General features: G+C 45.2%; 1 protein-coding gene across 4 annotated transcripts in view; it reads right to left on the bottom strand.

The window, feature by feature from the left end:
• Positions 1-16743, bottom strand: part of FBLN2 (fibulin 2) — a 95221-nt gene that overhangs the window by 30343 nt on the left and 48135 nt on the right. For all 4 annotated transcript variants that reach the window (XM_032120769.1, XM_032120770.1, XM_032120771.1 and 1 more), the window contains exon 3: positions 2760-2871. In XM_032120769.1, coding sequence (XP_031976660.1) covers positions 2760-2871 — 112 coding nt within the window. The remainder of the gene's footprint in view (positions 1-2759; positions 2872-16743) is intronic.

Genomic DNA, 16743 nt, shown 5'->3' with positions numbered 1-16743 from the left:
GCTGTGCCAGCCGTGCCCTGGCAGCAGCACCGGGCAGTGCCCGTCCCCTGCGCTGGCACTGCTGAGGGACCTTGGGGTCAGTTCTGGGCCCCTCAGGACAGGAAGGACATTGAGGGGCTGGAGCGTGTCCAGGGAAGGGGCTGGAGCACCAGGAGCAGCTGAGGGAGCTTGGGAAGGGGCTCAGCCTGGAGAAAAGGAGGCTCAGGGGGGACCTGTAGATTGGGCAATTCACAAAAAAAAATGGAAAGGGACGTCTCTTATCCCAGCAGAAACCAGGCAGTGACAGACACTTGGCTGCTTTTCCAGTATCAGTGGCCAAGTGTCACTTTTATATTAATATTTTTATGTTGGGTAGCACAAGAGAGGTGAAACTGGGAAGCAGGGGATTAAGTTGAAAAAAACCCAAACAAATGCTCTTAGACGCTTTTTTGTATGTGCAAGGTGTTTTCTGTATTTAAACACTGAAATCTCTATAGACATGTTCTTCTGAGATGGGACATTTAGACAGGAGAAATTCCTGGCCTGCTGGAGTATCACTGGCCATTCTTTATTTTAGTATTTTTTACTTATCAGCAGAGCTCAGTTTCAGCTCCTCTATCACCAGAAAATGAACTGGGAACCAACAGTGACAACCACATGCTCTTGGTTTGTTCTGTTTCACAAACCTGCTCTTTGCAGAGCAGATAAGCGAATTTTGAAGAATATTCAGAACACTTCTGCTTCAGGAAAAGAGTTAGTGAGTCAAGCTCAGTGAACTGCTGCATTAAACTGGTGTGAGTCTCTAACTGGGACACGTGTCAGCAAAGAGCAGGGCCCGTGCTGGGACAGCTCATGCAAATGCCACCCAGATAAGCACGGCTCTGTTGTGATAAAACTCACCAATTATAAGATAAAAACTACTACACTGGGTCAGATGAGATTTCATCTAGGCTAACATCCTATTTCTGACACAGCCAGTGGTACAAGCTCTGGGAGTATTTTTATATCAGACTATCCACTGATTATCTAAAGATTTCCTGTAACCTGCTTTTTAAGTTCAGTCATCAAGTTACTGCACCTGATCTCTTGTAGCCCAGTGTCCATCTTGCAGTTAGTGTGGCTGGTCACTACACAGAGACAGGCCAGGCTGGTCCTTGAATGCCCAGAGACATCAAGATACATCAAGAAGTAGCTTCAACAACAATGTTTTTACCACATGAACACCTCAAAATAGCATTTGGAAACAACAGACACCTCAGTCTGCAACCTCTGTGCAACAGGGAGGCTTCCTTCATCTGCATGAACTGAGAAAATGAATCCTTCATCACGGTGATGGACACTTGTAACACCCAAATGTGTCCAGAGAACTGTCCTGGCAGAACAGGAACTAGCTTTTGAAACTAGTGTCTACTTTCTATCTATTCCCATCCCTGGCAGTGCCCAAGGCCAGGCCGGACGGGGCTTGGAGCAGCCTGGGACAGCGGGAGGTGTCCCTGCCCATGGCAGGGGTGGCACTGGATGGACTTCAAGATCCTTCCAACCCAAACCATTCTGGGATTCTGTGATTCTACTTCTTACAGTCTTCAGGCAGTGTGCTGAGCTGGCACAGACTCTTGGGAGCTGCAGGGTTCCAGCACAGACAGTGCCCCGGGGCTGGAGAGGGGCAGGGTCACCAGCTCTGCTCGCTGCCACATCCCCCAGCAGCAGCACCAAGTTGTTGTCCTTGCCTTCCAGGCTCTGAGGCCACATACCTGAATATTTTTTACATTAAATTTTTTCTTTGGACATAATATTTATAGGCGGGCTTAAATCTTTAAAACAGGGACACAACTGAAATTTTAGAAGTAAGACAGTTGAACCCCTGATCTCTTATTCCTTTAAATCCCAATAGACTCACAGGGACTGAAACATTTAGGATCTGGCTTTTTCATCTAAAACCAGCCTCAGATGTGCAGGTGCAACTCATTAATGTACTGGATTTACACCTACTTAGGCCAAGGCTGGAATGTTTTAATCTGCCTTTACTGCACAGACAGTTGGCATGTGTCAGTTACGTCACGCCAGATCCCAGTGGGGAGGATTTCCATCTCCCACTAACTTCAGAGAGGTGCAATGATACTAAATGTGATAAAAGTCATTATGCCGAAGTTTTTCAGTGCTCTAAATGATGGGATCACTCTTCGAGAATGTGAGTCTGGAGTAAGTTTGCCTTCATCCCTCCCCAAGGCCTGCTCCAGACTGGTGGGGAGGGAAGGGGATGAAGTGCAGCTCGTGCAGTACTGGGTCCATGTTACCCTGCACCCATCCTTGTTGTCCTGCTGTGCAGAGAGAGCCTGGCACCCTCTCACACCAGATGCTGCTGACACCAGCAGCAGCACCAGGCATGTGCTCCCCTCTCCAGCAGAACCAGGGCCCACTCACAGTGGGCAATAAATACATCCCATAAGGACATGGACAATCACTGCATTTAGCACTGCCAAGGGGAAGCCAAGCTCTGCCCTCCAATTTAACTGCAACTCCACAGATGTGCTGAAAATGGGAAACAGAAATCTGTGCTCTGCTCATGTGGGAGACAAAAAGAAACCTTAAAAAGCTTTTGTTTAGATTAGATTTTGGGCAAATGGAGGGAGAAATCCTCCCTTCTAATTTGCCACGACATATTGCCAGTCTACCAATAATTTAGGCAATGAATGACAGTTCCCTGTCTCCTGGACATCCCATGAACTTCTCAAGGGCTGCTCTTTGTGTTAACCGAAAATGTTCAGTTTTACCTTACGTACCTGCAAATATCACCATCCATGCCACTTACAGGGATTTCTGTGCACTCCCCGTTGTCTATAGCCCACTGCTGTCCAGCTCCACAGCAGCTCTCAATCAATTCCTTCGTGGAACCTGTGTGAAACACACACACACACATTTCTGTAGATTATTTTGTATGGAATTGATTTGGTGTAACTCTGTTTCTTAATTGAGAAGACCTTTAAAATAACAATAGCTCAGGGTGAGGTTTTTCCCCTTCTTTCCACATTTTGTCTGGTTACAAGGAAAACAAAGAAAGAGACAACTGATACCTGGAACATCTTGATATAATTGTTCACCTGGTGATGTCACTCAGGGGGGAACAGCAGAAGGAAATTAGGAATTTTAAACAGTACAAATAATATAACTGGTTTGAAGAAAACTCCATATTTGACAACTCTGAACAAACTCCCTGAAAAATCATGCTTGGCCACTTGATGCAAGTTGATTTACTAAGTCATTACACTGCTGTAACAGTGCCCTCACTACTCAGGCTGGGTTAGCACAGAGTGCCCCAGCCCTGGAGGGTTCAGCTGGCTTAAAAATACACTGAAAAGGGTTTGGGAGACATAACTGACCCTGTGAAACACTGGCACTGAGATGTAGTGAGAGATGGACATGCAGAATGCTGCTCTAGTTCCCACATTTTCCTTTGTGGATTTCCAGCGAAGATGTACATTTGCAGGTTGCAGTGAAATAGGGTTTTGCTGTATCCTATACACCTACTGTACAGACTTGGGGCACTTTGTTCTCCTCCAGCCTTCGGGGAGAAACAACCCAAACCCACCTGGAGCCACTGTGCCCCCACCCCGTGCAGGTGCAGGGGGGTTAAGGACCAAAGCCATTTGTGTCCCCCCCACCCTGCCCAGTTCCTGCTCACACGCCAGGGCACCACGACAATCTGCACATGGCCCTCAGGCTCTGCAATGCTTTCATTTTATACAGCACATTAACAATCTTAAAATATCCTTGAGTCCTGAAAGCTGTTTTAGGTGTAAGAGTTGCTCTGTGACATTGGAGGGTTGATCTATGCAGTTAAACTGGCAGGAAATACATCCAGTACCAGATAATTACAACACATTCCTATAAAACAGTTACACAGTTTTAATTCACTCCCTCAGTGGAAACTCCATTCATTTTACCAAGTGCTGAAATACATTTGGTGTTCTTGCTGGAACACGAGAATAGAGCAGAATTTAACTATCTACATTGCAGTAATCTACATGACTTATAATTCAAATAAAACTGAGTTACTCATTCCTCACTAAAGATTCAATATCAGATTGCTCTACTGAAGTGCCATACTATTAAACAGTCATATTTGCAAAATATATTGTCTTTTGTTGTGATCTTATGAATAATTAAACCCAGAATGAAGTTATCATAAAATAAACAAACCACTGCATTTTATCATCATCAGGAATTTTAAAGAACCTAGAATAACTCATAATAGGACTCGCAGACATTAGCACGGATTTATGATATTTTAAGTCTCCATTAGCAAGAACAAATGTATACAACTAAATACGTGCACAGGACTGAGGACCACAGAGTTTCTCTGCTGGATAGGGATTTTCAGCTCTGTGTGTAACTAAAACATTCAAACAGAGCTTTGTTTATTTGGGGCTTCCATGATCTTAGCAGATTTAGAAGCAGATTTGCATCTGCTCACAGAAAACGAAGTAATTTTGTTTGAGAACTCTGTAATCCTGGGGGTTTTTTATATACTGTGTGAATCTTTGATACTTCATAAAGTCCTTTCACAACCCACCTGCTAATAGATAATTTGCTATTTATAGATTTCTTCTCTAAGGGAAAAAAAAGGTAATTTATGTCAGGCTGCCCTACAAAACAGCAGCAGTTTCCTCACTTGTTTGCAGTTCAGTAACTCACCTCCTGCAATTATCACTCTACATCAGTCTGAAGAGACGAACTACAGGACATCTTGGCCTAATCTCAAAAATTTGTGCATTGTCTTCTAAAGACATTTAGAAGTTAATTCAAATATTTTGAAAACCATTTTTCCCTCAGAGAATTTAATCTCCTCCCTGCCTGTGCTTTCAAGTTGCCTCAGTGCCTGATCCAACCCTGAGCAGCAGTGGGATGGCCTCAGTCGGACCCAGGGACACATCCAGTTTTTCCGCAGGATATCCACGCAGCTTTTACATGCTAAGAATTTCAGCTTCCAGCTACAAATGCTGCTATGGGTGGCTGGGTGTATTTTAAGAAGTTTAGCTGAAGCTCAAACTGAGGAAAACACACAGTTAAAGGCTACTAAATTATTTCCTCCCACCGACACAGTGAACCAAAAGTTTGTTAGAGCAGCAAAGGAGACAAAGGAGGATTTTCCTCCCCTTTTTCCCTCCCAGTGTTCACAAATTATGTTTCGAGAGCGAGAAATCATCAGCCAGCTCCAGAAGGTCAAGAAGGGATAGAATATCTCCGTCTCTTGCCAGAACTTTTTTGACACTGAAGTTTCCCTGATTTCAGCTTCACCTGAATTTCTACTCAGACCATTTAACACCTTTAACACCGCCAATTTCGCTGCTTCCTCCCATTCTCACTTCGGGTTTGCAGCTCTGCAGAGCATTTGCATTGATTGAATAACTCCTGTTATGCAAATACCCATTCTCGGAGCCAGCACTCCTGACTGAGCTGTCAGCAGCTTTATCCATCAGTCTGTTCCAAGTGTTTCTTTTGTCTAAGTAGAAAGACAGACAAGCCTTAAGACATCAGCACTTCCTCACTGAGCCTGGTAAAACACTGGCACAGGGTGCCCAGAGCAGCTGGGGCTGCCCCTGGATCCCTGGCAGTGTCCAAGGCCAGGCTGGACATTGGGGCTTGGAGCAGCCTGGGACAGTGGGAGATGTCCCTGCCCATGGCAGGGGGTGGGATGAGATGAACTTTAAATCCCTTTCCACACAAACTGTTCTGTGAGTCTACGATTCCTCACATGATGAGAGCAGCGAGGACTAATCCATCACATCAACCAACCCACCCAAGCCTCCCACCCACCAGTGGACAATTATTTTCCTTTCTACTAAAATTACTCCAGGAGCCGTGACATTAAGGAGTCTTAGATAGTAACTTTAACTACAGAGAGACCCAAGTAAGGCAGACATAGCACAGGGGCCTGGATAGAATCAGTTGGCTGCAGGTAGAGGTGAAGTTCAGAACTGGTATTAACCCCAAATACAATTATCCATAATCCAGGGAAAGCCAGAGCACTGCATGAATCACCATGAGGATCAGCATGTCAGGGGCAGGGCACTGTCAGCCCCAGGCACCCACATCTCTTCAGTGCTGGCTTTAATTCCAGCTGTTAATTGCTGGGTCAGCACTCACATGTGAGAGAGGCAAAGGTCATACCGGGAAAACTGAGCTGAGCTCTTGCTGTTGTGATGGAGCATCCTGCTCCACTCCTACACCTGAGGAAAATAGTTTATCTTCCCCAAAACGATAGTATTTACACTTGGGGGAGGGTGGGACAGGGGATTAAACACCAGCAAACAACACAGGATCTTGCAAGGAAATGAGTTTGTGCACTGAGATTGATTTTGATGTGGAGCCTCAGAAATGAGACACTCCATTAGGAGCCATCTCCCTCTGGAGGATCTCATTGCTCACCCACACGGGCAGCTGACAGCCACGACTCCCGAGCTGAAACATTACTTTGATAAAAGCAGCTGCACAAACTGCCCGAGCGCTGAGCTGGCATAAATCACCCACCCTAGGGAGCTGGGTGGGGGCAGCCTCACAGCGCAGCATCGCTGGGGAGGGTTCCATAAGGCCAGGTGAGGGATCAGGATCAGCTCTCAGCACAGGGAGCACCTCTGCCCCGCAGCACCTGGGGGAATTGTGCCTTTCCAGGGAGCAAAGCAGACGGGCTGAGCTCCACCAGCACCTCCTCACAGCTTGCAGGGAAGCTCTTCTTTGATCAGGAGCGTAGGTTCCTTTCGCCTGCTGCAACCATCCTCACCCACCAGGAATGAGTGGAGAAAGAACAGAAATGGGGCAGATAGGGAGCAGTTTCCATCACTTTCCACGGGCACATACAGTCAAGGAAGGGATCAAAGCACAGTCTAAGTCAGTGCTCATGACTTGTTTCCCTTATTAAAAAACCCAAACAATAAATGCAGCTTGAAAACTTGTTTATAGATTTACATATGTTTAAAGGAAGGGGTATCCATACCTGCAATACCCCCAGTACATACACTGAACAAGGACTGCTTGCTCACACTGGAGAAAAAAAGTTCTATTTCCTTATCAAATACCGGCCTGAGAACATAAAACCACGTATTCTGAAAAATAATGACAAAAACTTCACAGAACAACTTGGTGGAGTTCTTCAAATACTGAAAAATAACTGTTTCCAGTGGGTCTTTTTTTCTGCTCCAATCTCTTAATCATTTAAAGCTCTAATAAATAAATAACAAAGTACTGTAGCTTTAGCCTTTGATAGGTTGTCATTTTCTATCTTATCAACAGCCTGAGCAGCTTTATTCAATTCCCTCATTGAATTTCACCATTTAGGTGTGCATTGTAACATGTTCTCAGCTTGATTTATCTGGAATGGCTGGGAAGACGTTTTAATGAGTAAGGTAAAGAGGAGAAGAACATTTATCTTGGCAGAGACAGGGGAGGGGAGAATGACAACACGGCCCCAAAGCCAGCTGCTTTCACTCCAAACGGAGCTATCACTTACGTCATTAGGGCTGGTTAAGCTCTCCCCAGGACCTGTTCCCAGATAAATGAGCGAGGGTTTGCTCTGTGCAGGTTCCTGCAGGCTCCTCCAAGCGCCTCAGCGTTCAGGATGTGTCTGACTCTAAATCTCCCTGAAACGAGGGCAGCGCTCGAGTGTTTCCATGACCAAACCCCCAGTGAGCTCACTGCTCGGGACAGGGCTTTAACCCACGTGCAGCTTCTCAGTCTTTGAGGCTTCTCTCCTTGGAAATGATGGAAAAGCAAATTGCAGGAGAAATACAGGCTGAGCTGAGCATTCAGCACACATCTCACGGATCCAATCCAGTGCCTAATCCTTCTTTTCCACTACCCTCTTCCATTCCTGCTGGACAGCCTGCCATGCCATCACCACAGCAGTGTCAGGGAGCTCCATCACACTTGGAGCAACCTGCCTTCATTTTAAACCTCATGCAGCAAAGCGTTTTTCTACATCCTCCGAAGGCGCCCGCGTCTCCTTGGGAATCCATCCCACCGCTCATCCGGGACAAGTTCTGTTATATTGCCTTCACTCCTTGGGAAGCATCTGCTTTCTATTTCGACCTGAAAACATTCTGTTTCCTACGTTATTCTTTTTTCATAAATTCCTTATGCTGGCTTGCTTGGCAAAACACAGAGAGCCGTGTCTGCCCCAAGGCACAATGAAAAACTGGATAACCCAAGCCGAACATTCATTTTACTGTGCACCATACAATGGAGACATACATCAACATAACCTCAGCCAGGCTTGTTTGGCAGATTGTGTTCGAAGTGTGAATGAATAGCAACCTTATATTCCCTCTGGCTTTAGTTCTGGATAATCCTTGTAAGTCAAAACTTGTATTACCTGTGGCAGAGGCCAGATAATTTAGATGATGTTTGGTCTTTAACGTTTCCATGACAGCATCCTTTATTAGGTCCAGGTTGAAAGAAGGAGGGGGGGGAACAACTAAATATATTCTTTAACCTTTTTCACCAGCAACAAACCCAAGCAATTCCTCTTCCTGCCGTTTCAGAATGTGTCTCATTTTGCTGCGTCCTTCTGTCACTGAGTTTGAAGCGGAACAGTTCCTACACAATCGTCCTTCTATTCGTTACAATAATAACTCAGAGCAGGCAGAATGTTTCTTGCCCTTCAGCATAGTCTTGGCTGTATTTTCCCCCTCAACCTTCCTTCCCCAGATATTGCACAGAGTATATTTATGCTGGCTATTAACTTTCAAAAGAGCTGAGGCTTTGGAAAGCCTGGTTCCGATTATCCTTGTAATTCCTGTCTGAAGAATTTTATCTTGGGGGAGAGCACACTCTTTGCATGCTCTGTTTTGTGGCTAGGTAGGCTTCCTTCTTCAAAGCATTTCCACCAGCCCTGTTTAATTTTAAAGTTAAAATTCAGAGGAATAGTGTTTATCAGGGAATGTAGTCAGGGACTGCCTGTCAGAGCACTTGGGAAAATTAGGCAGGATCACTGAATGTGCTGCAACTCAAACACTTGAGTAAGCCAAGCACTTCCAGTACGTTCTTAACTCATTACAAATTGAGCTGAGGTTGTAATGGTAACTAAATTATGAAAACAATATTCCTTCTTCTTAAAAAATATGAAGGCAAGCAAACATAAAGAAGCAAATAGATGTGTGTGTAAGGCCTTCATTCAGCTTATACGCTCCCCGTACTTCTGAGCGTTTATCTACAGAAAAAATTGCATTAATTCCACCACTACCCATTCAGACCCACACACTGCAGTGTTAGGGACAGCCATCTATTAAGACATGTTGCTGCTTTAAATTTAAAAGTGCTTTAAAAGTGCTGCTTTAATTTTAAAAGTGTAGCAGTGAAAAAGGTCTTTGTTTTGGACTGGGCGTGTTGACCAAGGACAAGCCAAGCTACTGTGCCATTTTAGAGTTCAACTGCCTAAAACCATGACACACACTTTAAGCATGCAATCCATACAAATACATAATTTATTCTCATACCAATCACACGGAAATTGTACTTTTGTTTGAAGTCCTGAAGGAGGATTGTACATCTATATCTGAACCGTATCTGATTTGCTGGGGCACAGATTGCTCTGTGCACACCCTGGCAGAGCTCACATGGGATAGGGAACTGCTTATGAATGCTCCTATGAAGCTGACCCAAAGGCCAAACATCTTTCAGGTTGCTGTTGTGAGCCTTTTGTAACTCTGGCAACTGAAAAGAAAATCCCCAGCACCTGCCCAGTGCTCAGTCCGCTTCCACCAGTTCAACACACACAGCACAGGCTAAAAACACATAGCCTTAGCTGCCCTCCAGGAGAACCCACCCAGAAACTATTCACAGAAAAGTCTCAAATCAATTTTGGGGGAAAAAAAGCCAAGATTTTCATTTTTCTCGTGACCAATTCATCCAAAGTAGAAAAACTGTAAAATTCCTCAGAGGAGTGAACTGAGTGTTCATCTCTGTTCAGAATATCACTGGAAACACCGGGCAGATTCACTCCCTGGCTCATCCCCAGCTGCTGGTGTCAGCTTGTGCTCTCTGCTCCGCTGCGCAGCGCAGCCTTCACAGGAATGGCACAGCACGAGCCCTGCAGACCTCGAGAAGGTGAGAACAGAGGGGAAATGACACCACAGCAGCAGCCAGTGGCCTGGACAGCCCCAGGAGCGCCCCTGACCAAGCATGTGCCCTCCAGCTCTGCTTGGACTGAGGACTGCGGACAAAAAGATTCTGAATAGCAGAGGAAGAAAACCTCTGAGTTTCACTGAGCTTCTAATCAGCGAGTAGGGATGCTTAAACCAGACAGAAGAGTTGTTGTAGAGCTCCATCTCCTTATTTGGGAACCCTCCAGGATTCTTCCCTAGTCCTTGTCAGGTTTATAATCACAAATTACACTGTTCCTTTCTTTTATGATGATGTTCTGAAGAGATCTCTCATTTCCTCAGGCTTTTCTTTATGAAGTTTTGTAATCAGGCTTTGGGGAGAATTTCAGCAGTATTGATTGTGGCCCAGGGCATTTCCTGGATTAATGACAGGCTGGAAGAGCTGATGGCCCCCGGTTCTGCCTTGATCCAGTAACCCAAGGAGGTTTAAACTCTCCAGGATACACCCAGCGCCAGAGCAGTTATTGTGAAGGAATTTCAGTGGGACACTTAAGTCAACAGCAATGAAACAAACCTCCTTTTATCCCTCACAAAAGTAGGAGGAAATACTAATTTGAATGGGCTGATAATGAGGTTTAGATTGTTCCAGGGGAATTTCGCAGCCCTGGCAGGAAGCACAGCAGGAAATCTCTCCTTTGCCATGCAGTATGCTTCAGAACCACAGATGTTTGGAAACAAGGGGGTTTAGTTCCCTAAGAAAGTAATGATTTGGGGTAGAAATTAGGAAAATGGAGTTTTTAACTTCTAAATGAAGCACCTTGTTTGATGCTGTCACTGTGGTTTCACACAACAGCTATTGGGTGACTCATTTTGCTCATTCCCACTTCAGTCTGCCTCCAGCTCGGCCAATCCATGGTGCAGCTCAGTGTAACCCCACAACACACTAAGAGAAACACAGTCACATGAGCTGTTTAATTCTGTAAGTCCTCCGTGTCACAAATCTACACCACTCAGATCACACACAAAATTCCTGTGCTTTGTTTCAATTCTATGTTCCTGATTGAAAGTAGCGAGTCATTCATGTACGTGTTCATCAAGATAAATGGCACTCCTGTAATACCAGCACTGTTACTGAAGTCACCTTCAAACAAGGCAACATTTGAAAATTGTTGTAAACTCTGGCAGAAGTGGCTGTTTTCACCTAAAGCTGGGGTTTGACCCCGTGCCCATGGAAGCCTACAGGCCCTGCAAGCTCCTTTACCAAAATTCAAAGCACAAAGCCCTTGAACACAGAATCACAGAATCCTTAAGGTTTCTGTGGAAAAGACCTGAGATCAAGTCCAGCCATCAACCCAGCACCACCACCACTAAACCAGTCCCCAGGTGCTGCATCCACACCTGTTCTGGAACACTCCCAGGGACGGCGACTCCACCACTGCCCTGGGCAGCCTATTCCAGTGTTTGACAACCCTTTCCATTAAGAAACTTTTCCCTAATATCCAATCTACACCTTCCTGACACAGCTTGAGGCCATTTCCCCTTGTTCTGTCCCTGTTCCCTGGAAGCAGAACCCGACCCCTCCTGTCAGGGAGTTGTAGGAAATGAGAAGGTTCCCCCTGAGCCTCCTTTTCTCCAGGCTGAGCAACTCCAGTTCAGCCTGGGGTTGTTTATATATAGAATAAATATGAACATATTAATATTTAGGCCAGTCCTTAGTGCAGCAGCACTGATGGAGCTCAGACATGTGCTGAAGGCCACTGCTGACCCTGGTCCTGTCTGAGGCACAGCAAGAATGGGTAGGACAGTGACTCCTGCAGGGAACAGCCAACAAGCAACAGCTACATGTACAAAGTATGAAACCATCAGGAGATTGTTATGGAGATCAGCATTCCAGCCTGTATCTGAATCTACAGAAACTCCTTCCTCAGCCACCTCAGCATTCCGTGCTTTTCGGGAGCTGCAGAGACAGTCCCAATCCCTCTCCCCTTCTTACGCACACAGCACTGCAGCGAGCACCAACACGGCTGCAGGGACAGAGCTGGCACCCAGGTCAGCTCAGAGTTCTCCTGCTGGTCCTGAGCAGCCAGAGGAAGACCATGTGTGCTGGGGCAGGTTCCACACCCCACGTGCACAACCTGAAACAGGCACAAGCTAAATCGCAGCCGGAGCTCCATCTCCCGCAGTGCACTCTGGCTCACACTTCCTACTTGGAAAACACAGGCTGCAGCCACTTTTAGAGGAATTTACATTCCCAATTGCATTTTAGTTTGGAATCAGAGATGAAGAGAGAAAAGGGACTGACTTGTGAAAAGCTCCAACTATGTGATTTAAATGTGTTTTGGAGCATTTGGGATAAGGCAGCAAATTCTAATGAAGGGTGGAGGAGTCTCTTCATCTCTCCTACAAATTCTCATTACAGTTACTTTCTGCAGGAGACACCTAAAACAGAGGAAAGGAAAACATTAAAAGAAGCAGAACTTCACATACCACTTCATCAATACTTTTCGAAAAAGCCCCAGTCTTTATCATTTGTGTGTGTAAATAAGTAGAGTGCACTTCTCAGTTTCTCTGTTTTTCAATATTCAACCACACACCAGGAAAGCAATGTCCAATCCCACACAGCACTTGTGCAAATTATAACTGAATGATCAAAATATCAGGATGGTTGAACTTTGAAGTCTTTTATCCAGGTTTCTAGTTCAGGGTGCTAACAGCTCGTGATGAGAGTAAAGCCTTAGTGCTGCCCAGAGGCTGTTGAAAATAAGATCCATATGAGGCTTTGTGGTGATACAGCAACAAGAAAGGAACAAAGTGTCTGGATACTTAAAGGCAGACAAGTCTGGACACTGCTGGAAAAAGACAATAACTTGCTGAATCATCAGCCAGGAGAAGGGACAGAAGTGGGTGGAACACTGGGCTCTGGGTGGCTGAGAGGGTTTGGAGCACCACCAAGCTGTGCAGACTCACACACGCAAGCACAACCCTTAGCAAGGCCACAGCCCTTCACATTTTTCTCAGAGTTTTAGTTGTCAATTTAACAACTGTACTCCACTGGCTGAGTTTGCCAATAGCTTTGACTGGGACAGTGTTTGTTCATAGTCTTGGGCTACAAAATGGTGATGCAGAGTCAAGCTTTTTAATGTTCACATGTGTTTAAACTAGGTTTTTCTTTCACCCCTCCTGAGTATATATTCATATATTTTTCTATTGTTATATTTTTTATATATATCCTGCACAGGGACCCAAATCACTAGGCAGATTTTACTTTTTCGGTGGTTTTTAATTCCTCTGTCAGTCACCTCATGAAAAACAGATTCTTTAAATAAGGTCTGAGAGCATTAAGAAGATGCATCAAAGATAAACTTACCCCCTCTTTAGATCCAGGCCAAGAAGAGAAATATCTTATAAACACTGTCATCAATCTGCAAAAATGTAGAGTTTTAGTTCTGTAGCTGATTTAATCGAATTTATTTTGTTATTTACGTACACAAAGGTAAATCAGCACAAAATAGGTCTTTTATAAACTACTCCATAGAAGCAGGACCTGCATACTGTTTGGTCTCTCCAGCAATTTTACAATTTTGACTTCTTGCTGCCAAGATCTATTTTGTTTTTATTTGGGTTCAGCACTTACACCTTTCTCTGCTGCGTTTGCAACTGCAAATGGATGTGAACTGGATCTTTAAAAGCAAGATACAACACTAGGGAGCACTGACAAGCAAACCAGATCCCTCCCCCTGTATGGAATGCATCCTTCCTAACCAGGGGAGGTAGGGTCAGCTTTGAACCTGCTGCTTCTCCCAGTCAACAAACACCCTTGGGTAACTGTCAGCTGTTTCCCAACCACTGCAAGGCATCAGCTTTCACATGGAACAAGGGCCACACAGTGGGGAGAGGTGAGGGACTGTTCCCTTCTATGTAGAGCTGGAAATAGGGGTCACAGTCGGACTCCTTTGCCACTCTCTGTAAATCTTCAATGAGAAAGAGGAGGGGTGGAGGGAAGGTGGGGTATATGTGATGATAACAGCATATCAACGCAGTGCCTGCAAACCAAAACGGAAGCCTGACACCCTTCTCACATCAGATAGGCCAGTCCTTATGAAAATTTGAAGTAAAATCTCAACGTTTTCAACACATTAATATTCTGGAAGGCCACTGACCCAGCCAGCACAAGCTGCAGGTATCGAAGATGCATTTTCATTTGAAGGATTTTCCAGTCCTTCCCACAGATGAGATAAAGCTTTCTGAGGTCTGACTGTCCCTGTGGCTCTGATGTTCAGCACGAGGTCATGGGAGAAGGTTTTCTGTAACAGCAGCACAGCTAAAGGTTGAAGTTGCCACGTCAGGGGCAGCTCCAAAGCTGCTGGGACAAGAGCTCTGAGCTGTGCTCCGTTCAGCAAGGGTTAGGACCACCAACAGAGTGTATTGGCAAGGCTGCTTTTAGGGAGGAGTTGTTTGTTTATAAATTCAAGTAAAATGCGCTGCAACCACATTGTAATGAAAGATTGGCTATCTGGCAAGAGACAGAAACCCTCTTGGGATCACAAGCTTTCTAGGCAATTTGTTACAGAAGCTTTCATAAAAAATATGAATATTCCGTTTTCAGTAACAGAAAAGTGCCCTCCACGTGTTCCAGGTTAGGACCTCTCCCTTTAACCTTCCTGTCTGAGGCAGCTTGCAGGGGCAGCGCTGCCACATGGCCGTGACCGGGGCCATGGGCACGGCCCCACAGTGACAAAAGCAGCAGTGACCCAGCTGCTGGGACAGACAGGAGTAACTACAGCAGCCTTACAACACCAGCCAGTGTCATCTGCGTCCAGCTGGAGTCCTGCAGCTCTTACCCTTGAAGGTTTCTCTGTTTCCCTACTGCTTTTCCTCTCCAGAGTCCCTTAGTCTTCTCCCTTTCCTACCGGCACACATTACTCCTATTTTTATTGACCCTTTTTCCTTATCTCCCCCCAAATGCTATCTCTTTTCCCACATCTCTTCAGAAAATCACTGACAAGAAAACCCAAACCAATCCATTTTCCTCCAAGTCAGGACACAAAACAACCATCCAGCAAGGCCACCACTACTGATGCTACATTTCTCACCCAGTCTGCCTTTATCAGCCCCAAACCTCTGTGCACATCCACTCGCTGACTCGGCAGAGGTTCTGATTTCAGTCAGGACCACTGCTCAGTGTGTTCAGAGTGCTCTCCCAAGTGCCATTAACCCTGAGCTCGTGTTCCACAGCTGCTGGGAGAGAGCAGATCCATTATCCTGCTGGCAGCACCAGCACGTGCTGTGTCTGTGCTGCACCACCCCACTGCACAACTCTGTGTGCAGCCACCCGGAGCCAAGGGATGCACTCAAAGGAACATGACTGGCACTGAATCCATACAACTGGAATAGATCTCGTTCTGTGCAGCGGCTCATTGACTTCTCAATGGCTTCTAATTCCCAGTGTCGGCACATGAACTGACTGGCACCACAACCCCATGAATAACGTTTCAGGAACCTGAGGGAACATGGAAACCTGAGCTAAGAGCTCCAAGAATTCCCAACAATATCAAGATGACTTACATTTACAGTGTATGCAGTACAAAGCACCACTGCCCGGCGTAGTGCAACCATTTCTGACTGAAGGGTAATTACTTTTCCTCACCATCATCTGTTAAAGTCCTGATTAGCACAACTCCATGCACTTGATTCGTGGAGCAAAGTTATTTCATTAGGAAGTAATAGGAAATATTGAACAGAGGGAAAAGAAGCCTCCTAAATAAAATTCTGCTTTCCACATCCTCATATCTCCACAAACGTTCCCATGTTATAGTTGTTTAATTACCTAGGAGTGGGAAAACTGCTTAGCCACTTCCAGCTTTCCAGGGCTTTATGTCAATTTACAATGACAGAAACAGGTTTAATGACATCAATTGTCCCTGAGAATCGGTGATAAAAAAGGGGTTTTTTTGCAAACCTCTGTACAGTAGAGTTGGTACATAAAAACCAACTGCAAATGAGGACAATACAATGGCCTTTAAACACAGAAGGTTACATTAGCTCCCAAGAGTCAGCAACTGCCTTCAAACAAAACCACCCCAAAACCCAAATTGCCCAGTTCTCTGCCAGCACCACGTAGATCCAACTCAAACAGAAACACCACGGGCAGGTATGACTTTCTAAATGCTATTTCCATGGAATAGTTCCAAAACACTTCGTATGTTTAAAAAGTCAATTAAATTCGATATGTTTGCTTGACATCCAGTGATATTTGCTAAAAAGAAAGACTCAACATTTTTAGCCCTTGATGCAGTATTTTCCCAATCCAGTTTGGCATACAGAAACAAGTTCCAAACTGAACTTAGGAACTGTGTACCCAGCACCAGCCAGCACCAGCCCTGCTGGAGGAATGCAAGGGATCTGACATTTTACTAAGCTATAATCAATAATAATTTTTTTAGTTGCTGATTACAGGTATAACTCCAGTCACACCTCCACAAATGCCCAGCCTGTCCCGATTCTTCCCCACTGCAATGCATCCGCTTTTTGAGCAACAATTTTATGACTTTAAATTCTGAGGACAGACTGACCTGACGCCAGTTAGAATGGCTTCAAGCTGAGGATGCTTTCCCTCCAACACAGCCATAATTTAAATCCCAGCAGTCTAACTCACAATAATCTCTCTTTA

This window comes from Corvus moneduloides, chromosome 11, assembly GCF_009650955.1.
Source record: "Corvus moneduloides isolate bCorMon1 chromosome 11, bCorMon1.pri, whole genome shotgun sequence".
Lineage (NCBI taxonomy): Eukaryota > Metazoa > Chordata > Aves > Passeriformes > Corvidae > Corvus > Corvus moneduloides.
The sequence above is the reverse complement of the archived record's forward strand: the minus strand, read 5'-3'. Positions and strand labels throughout refer to the sequence as shown.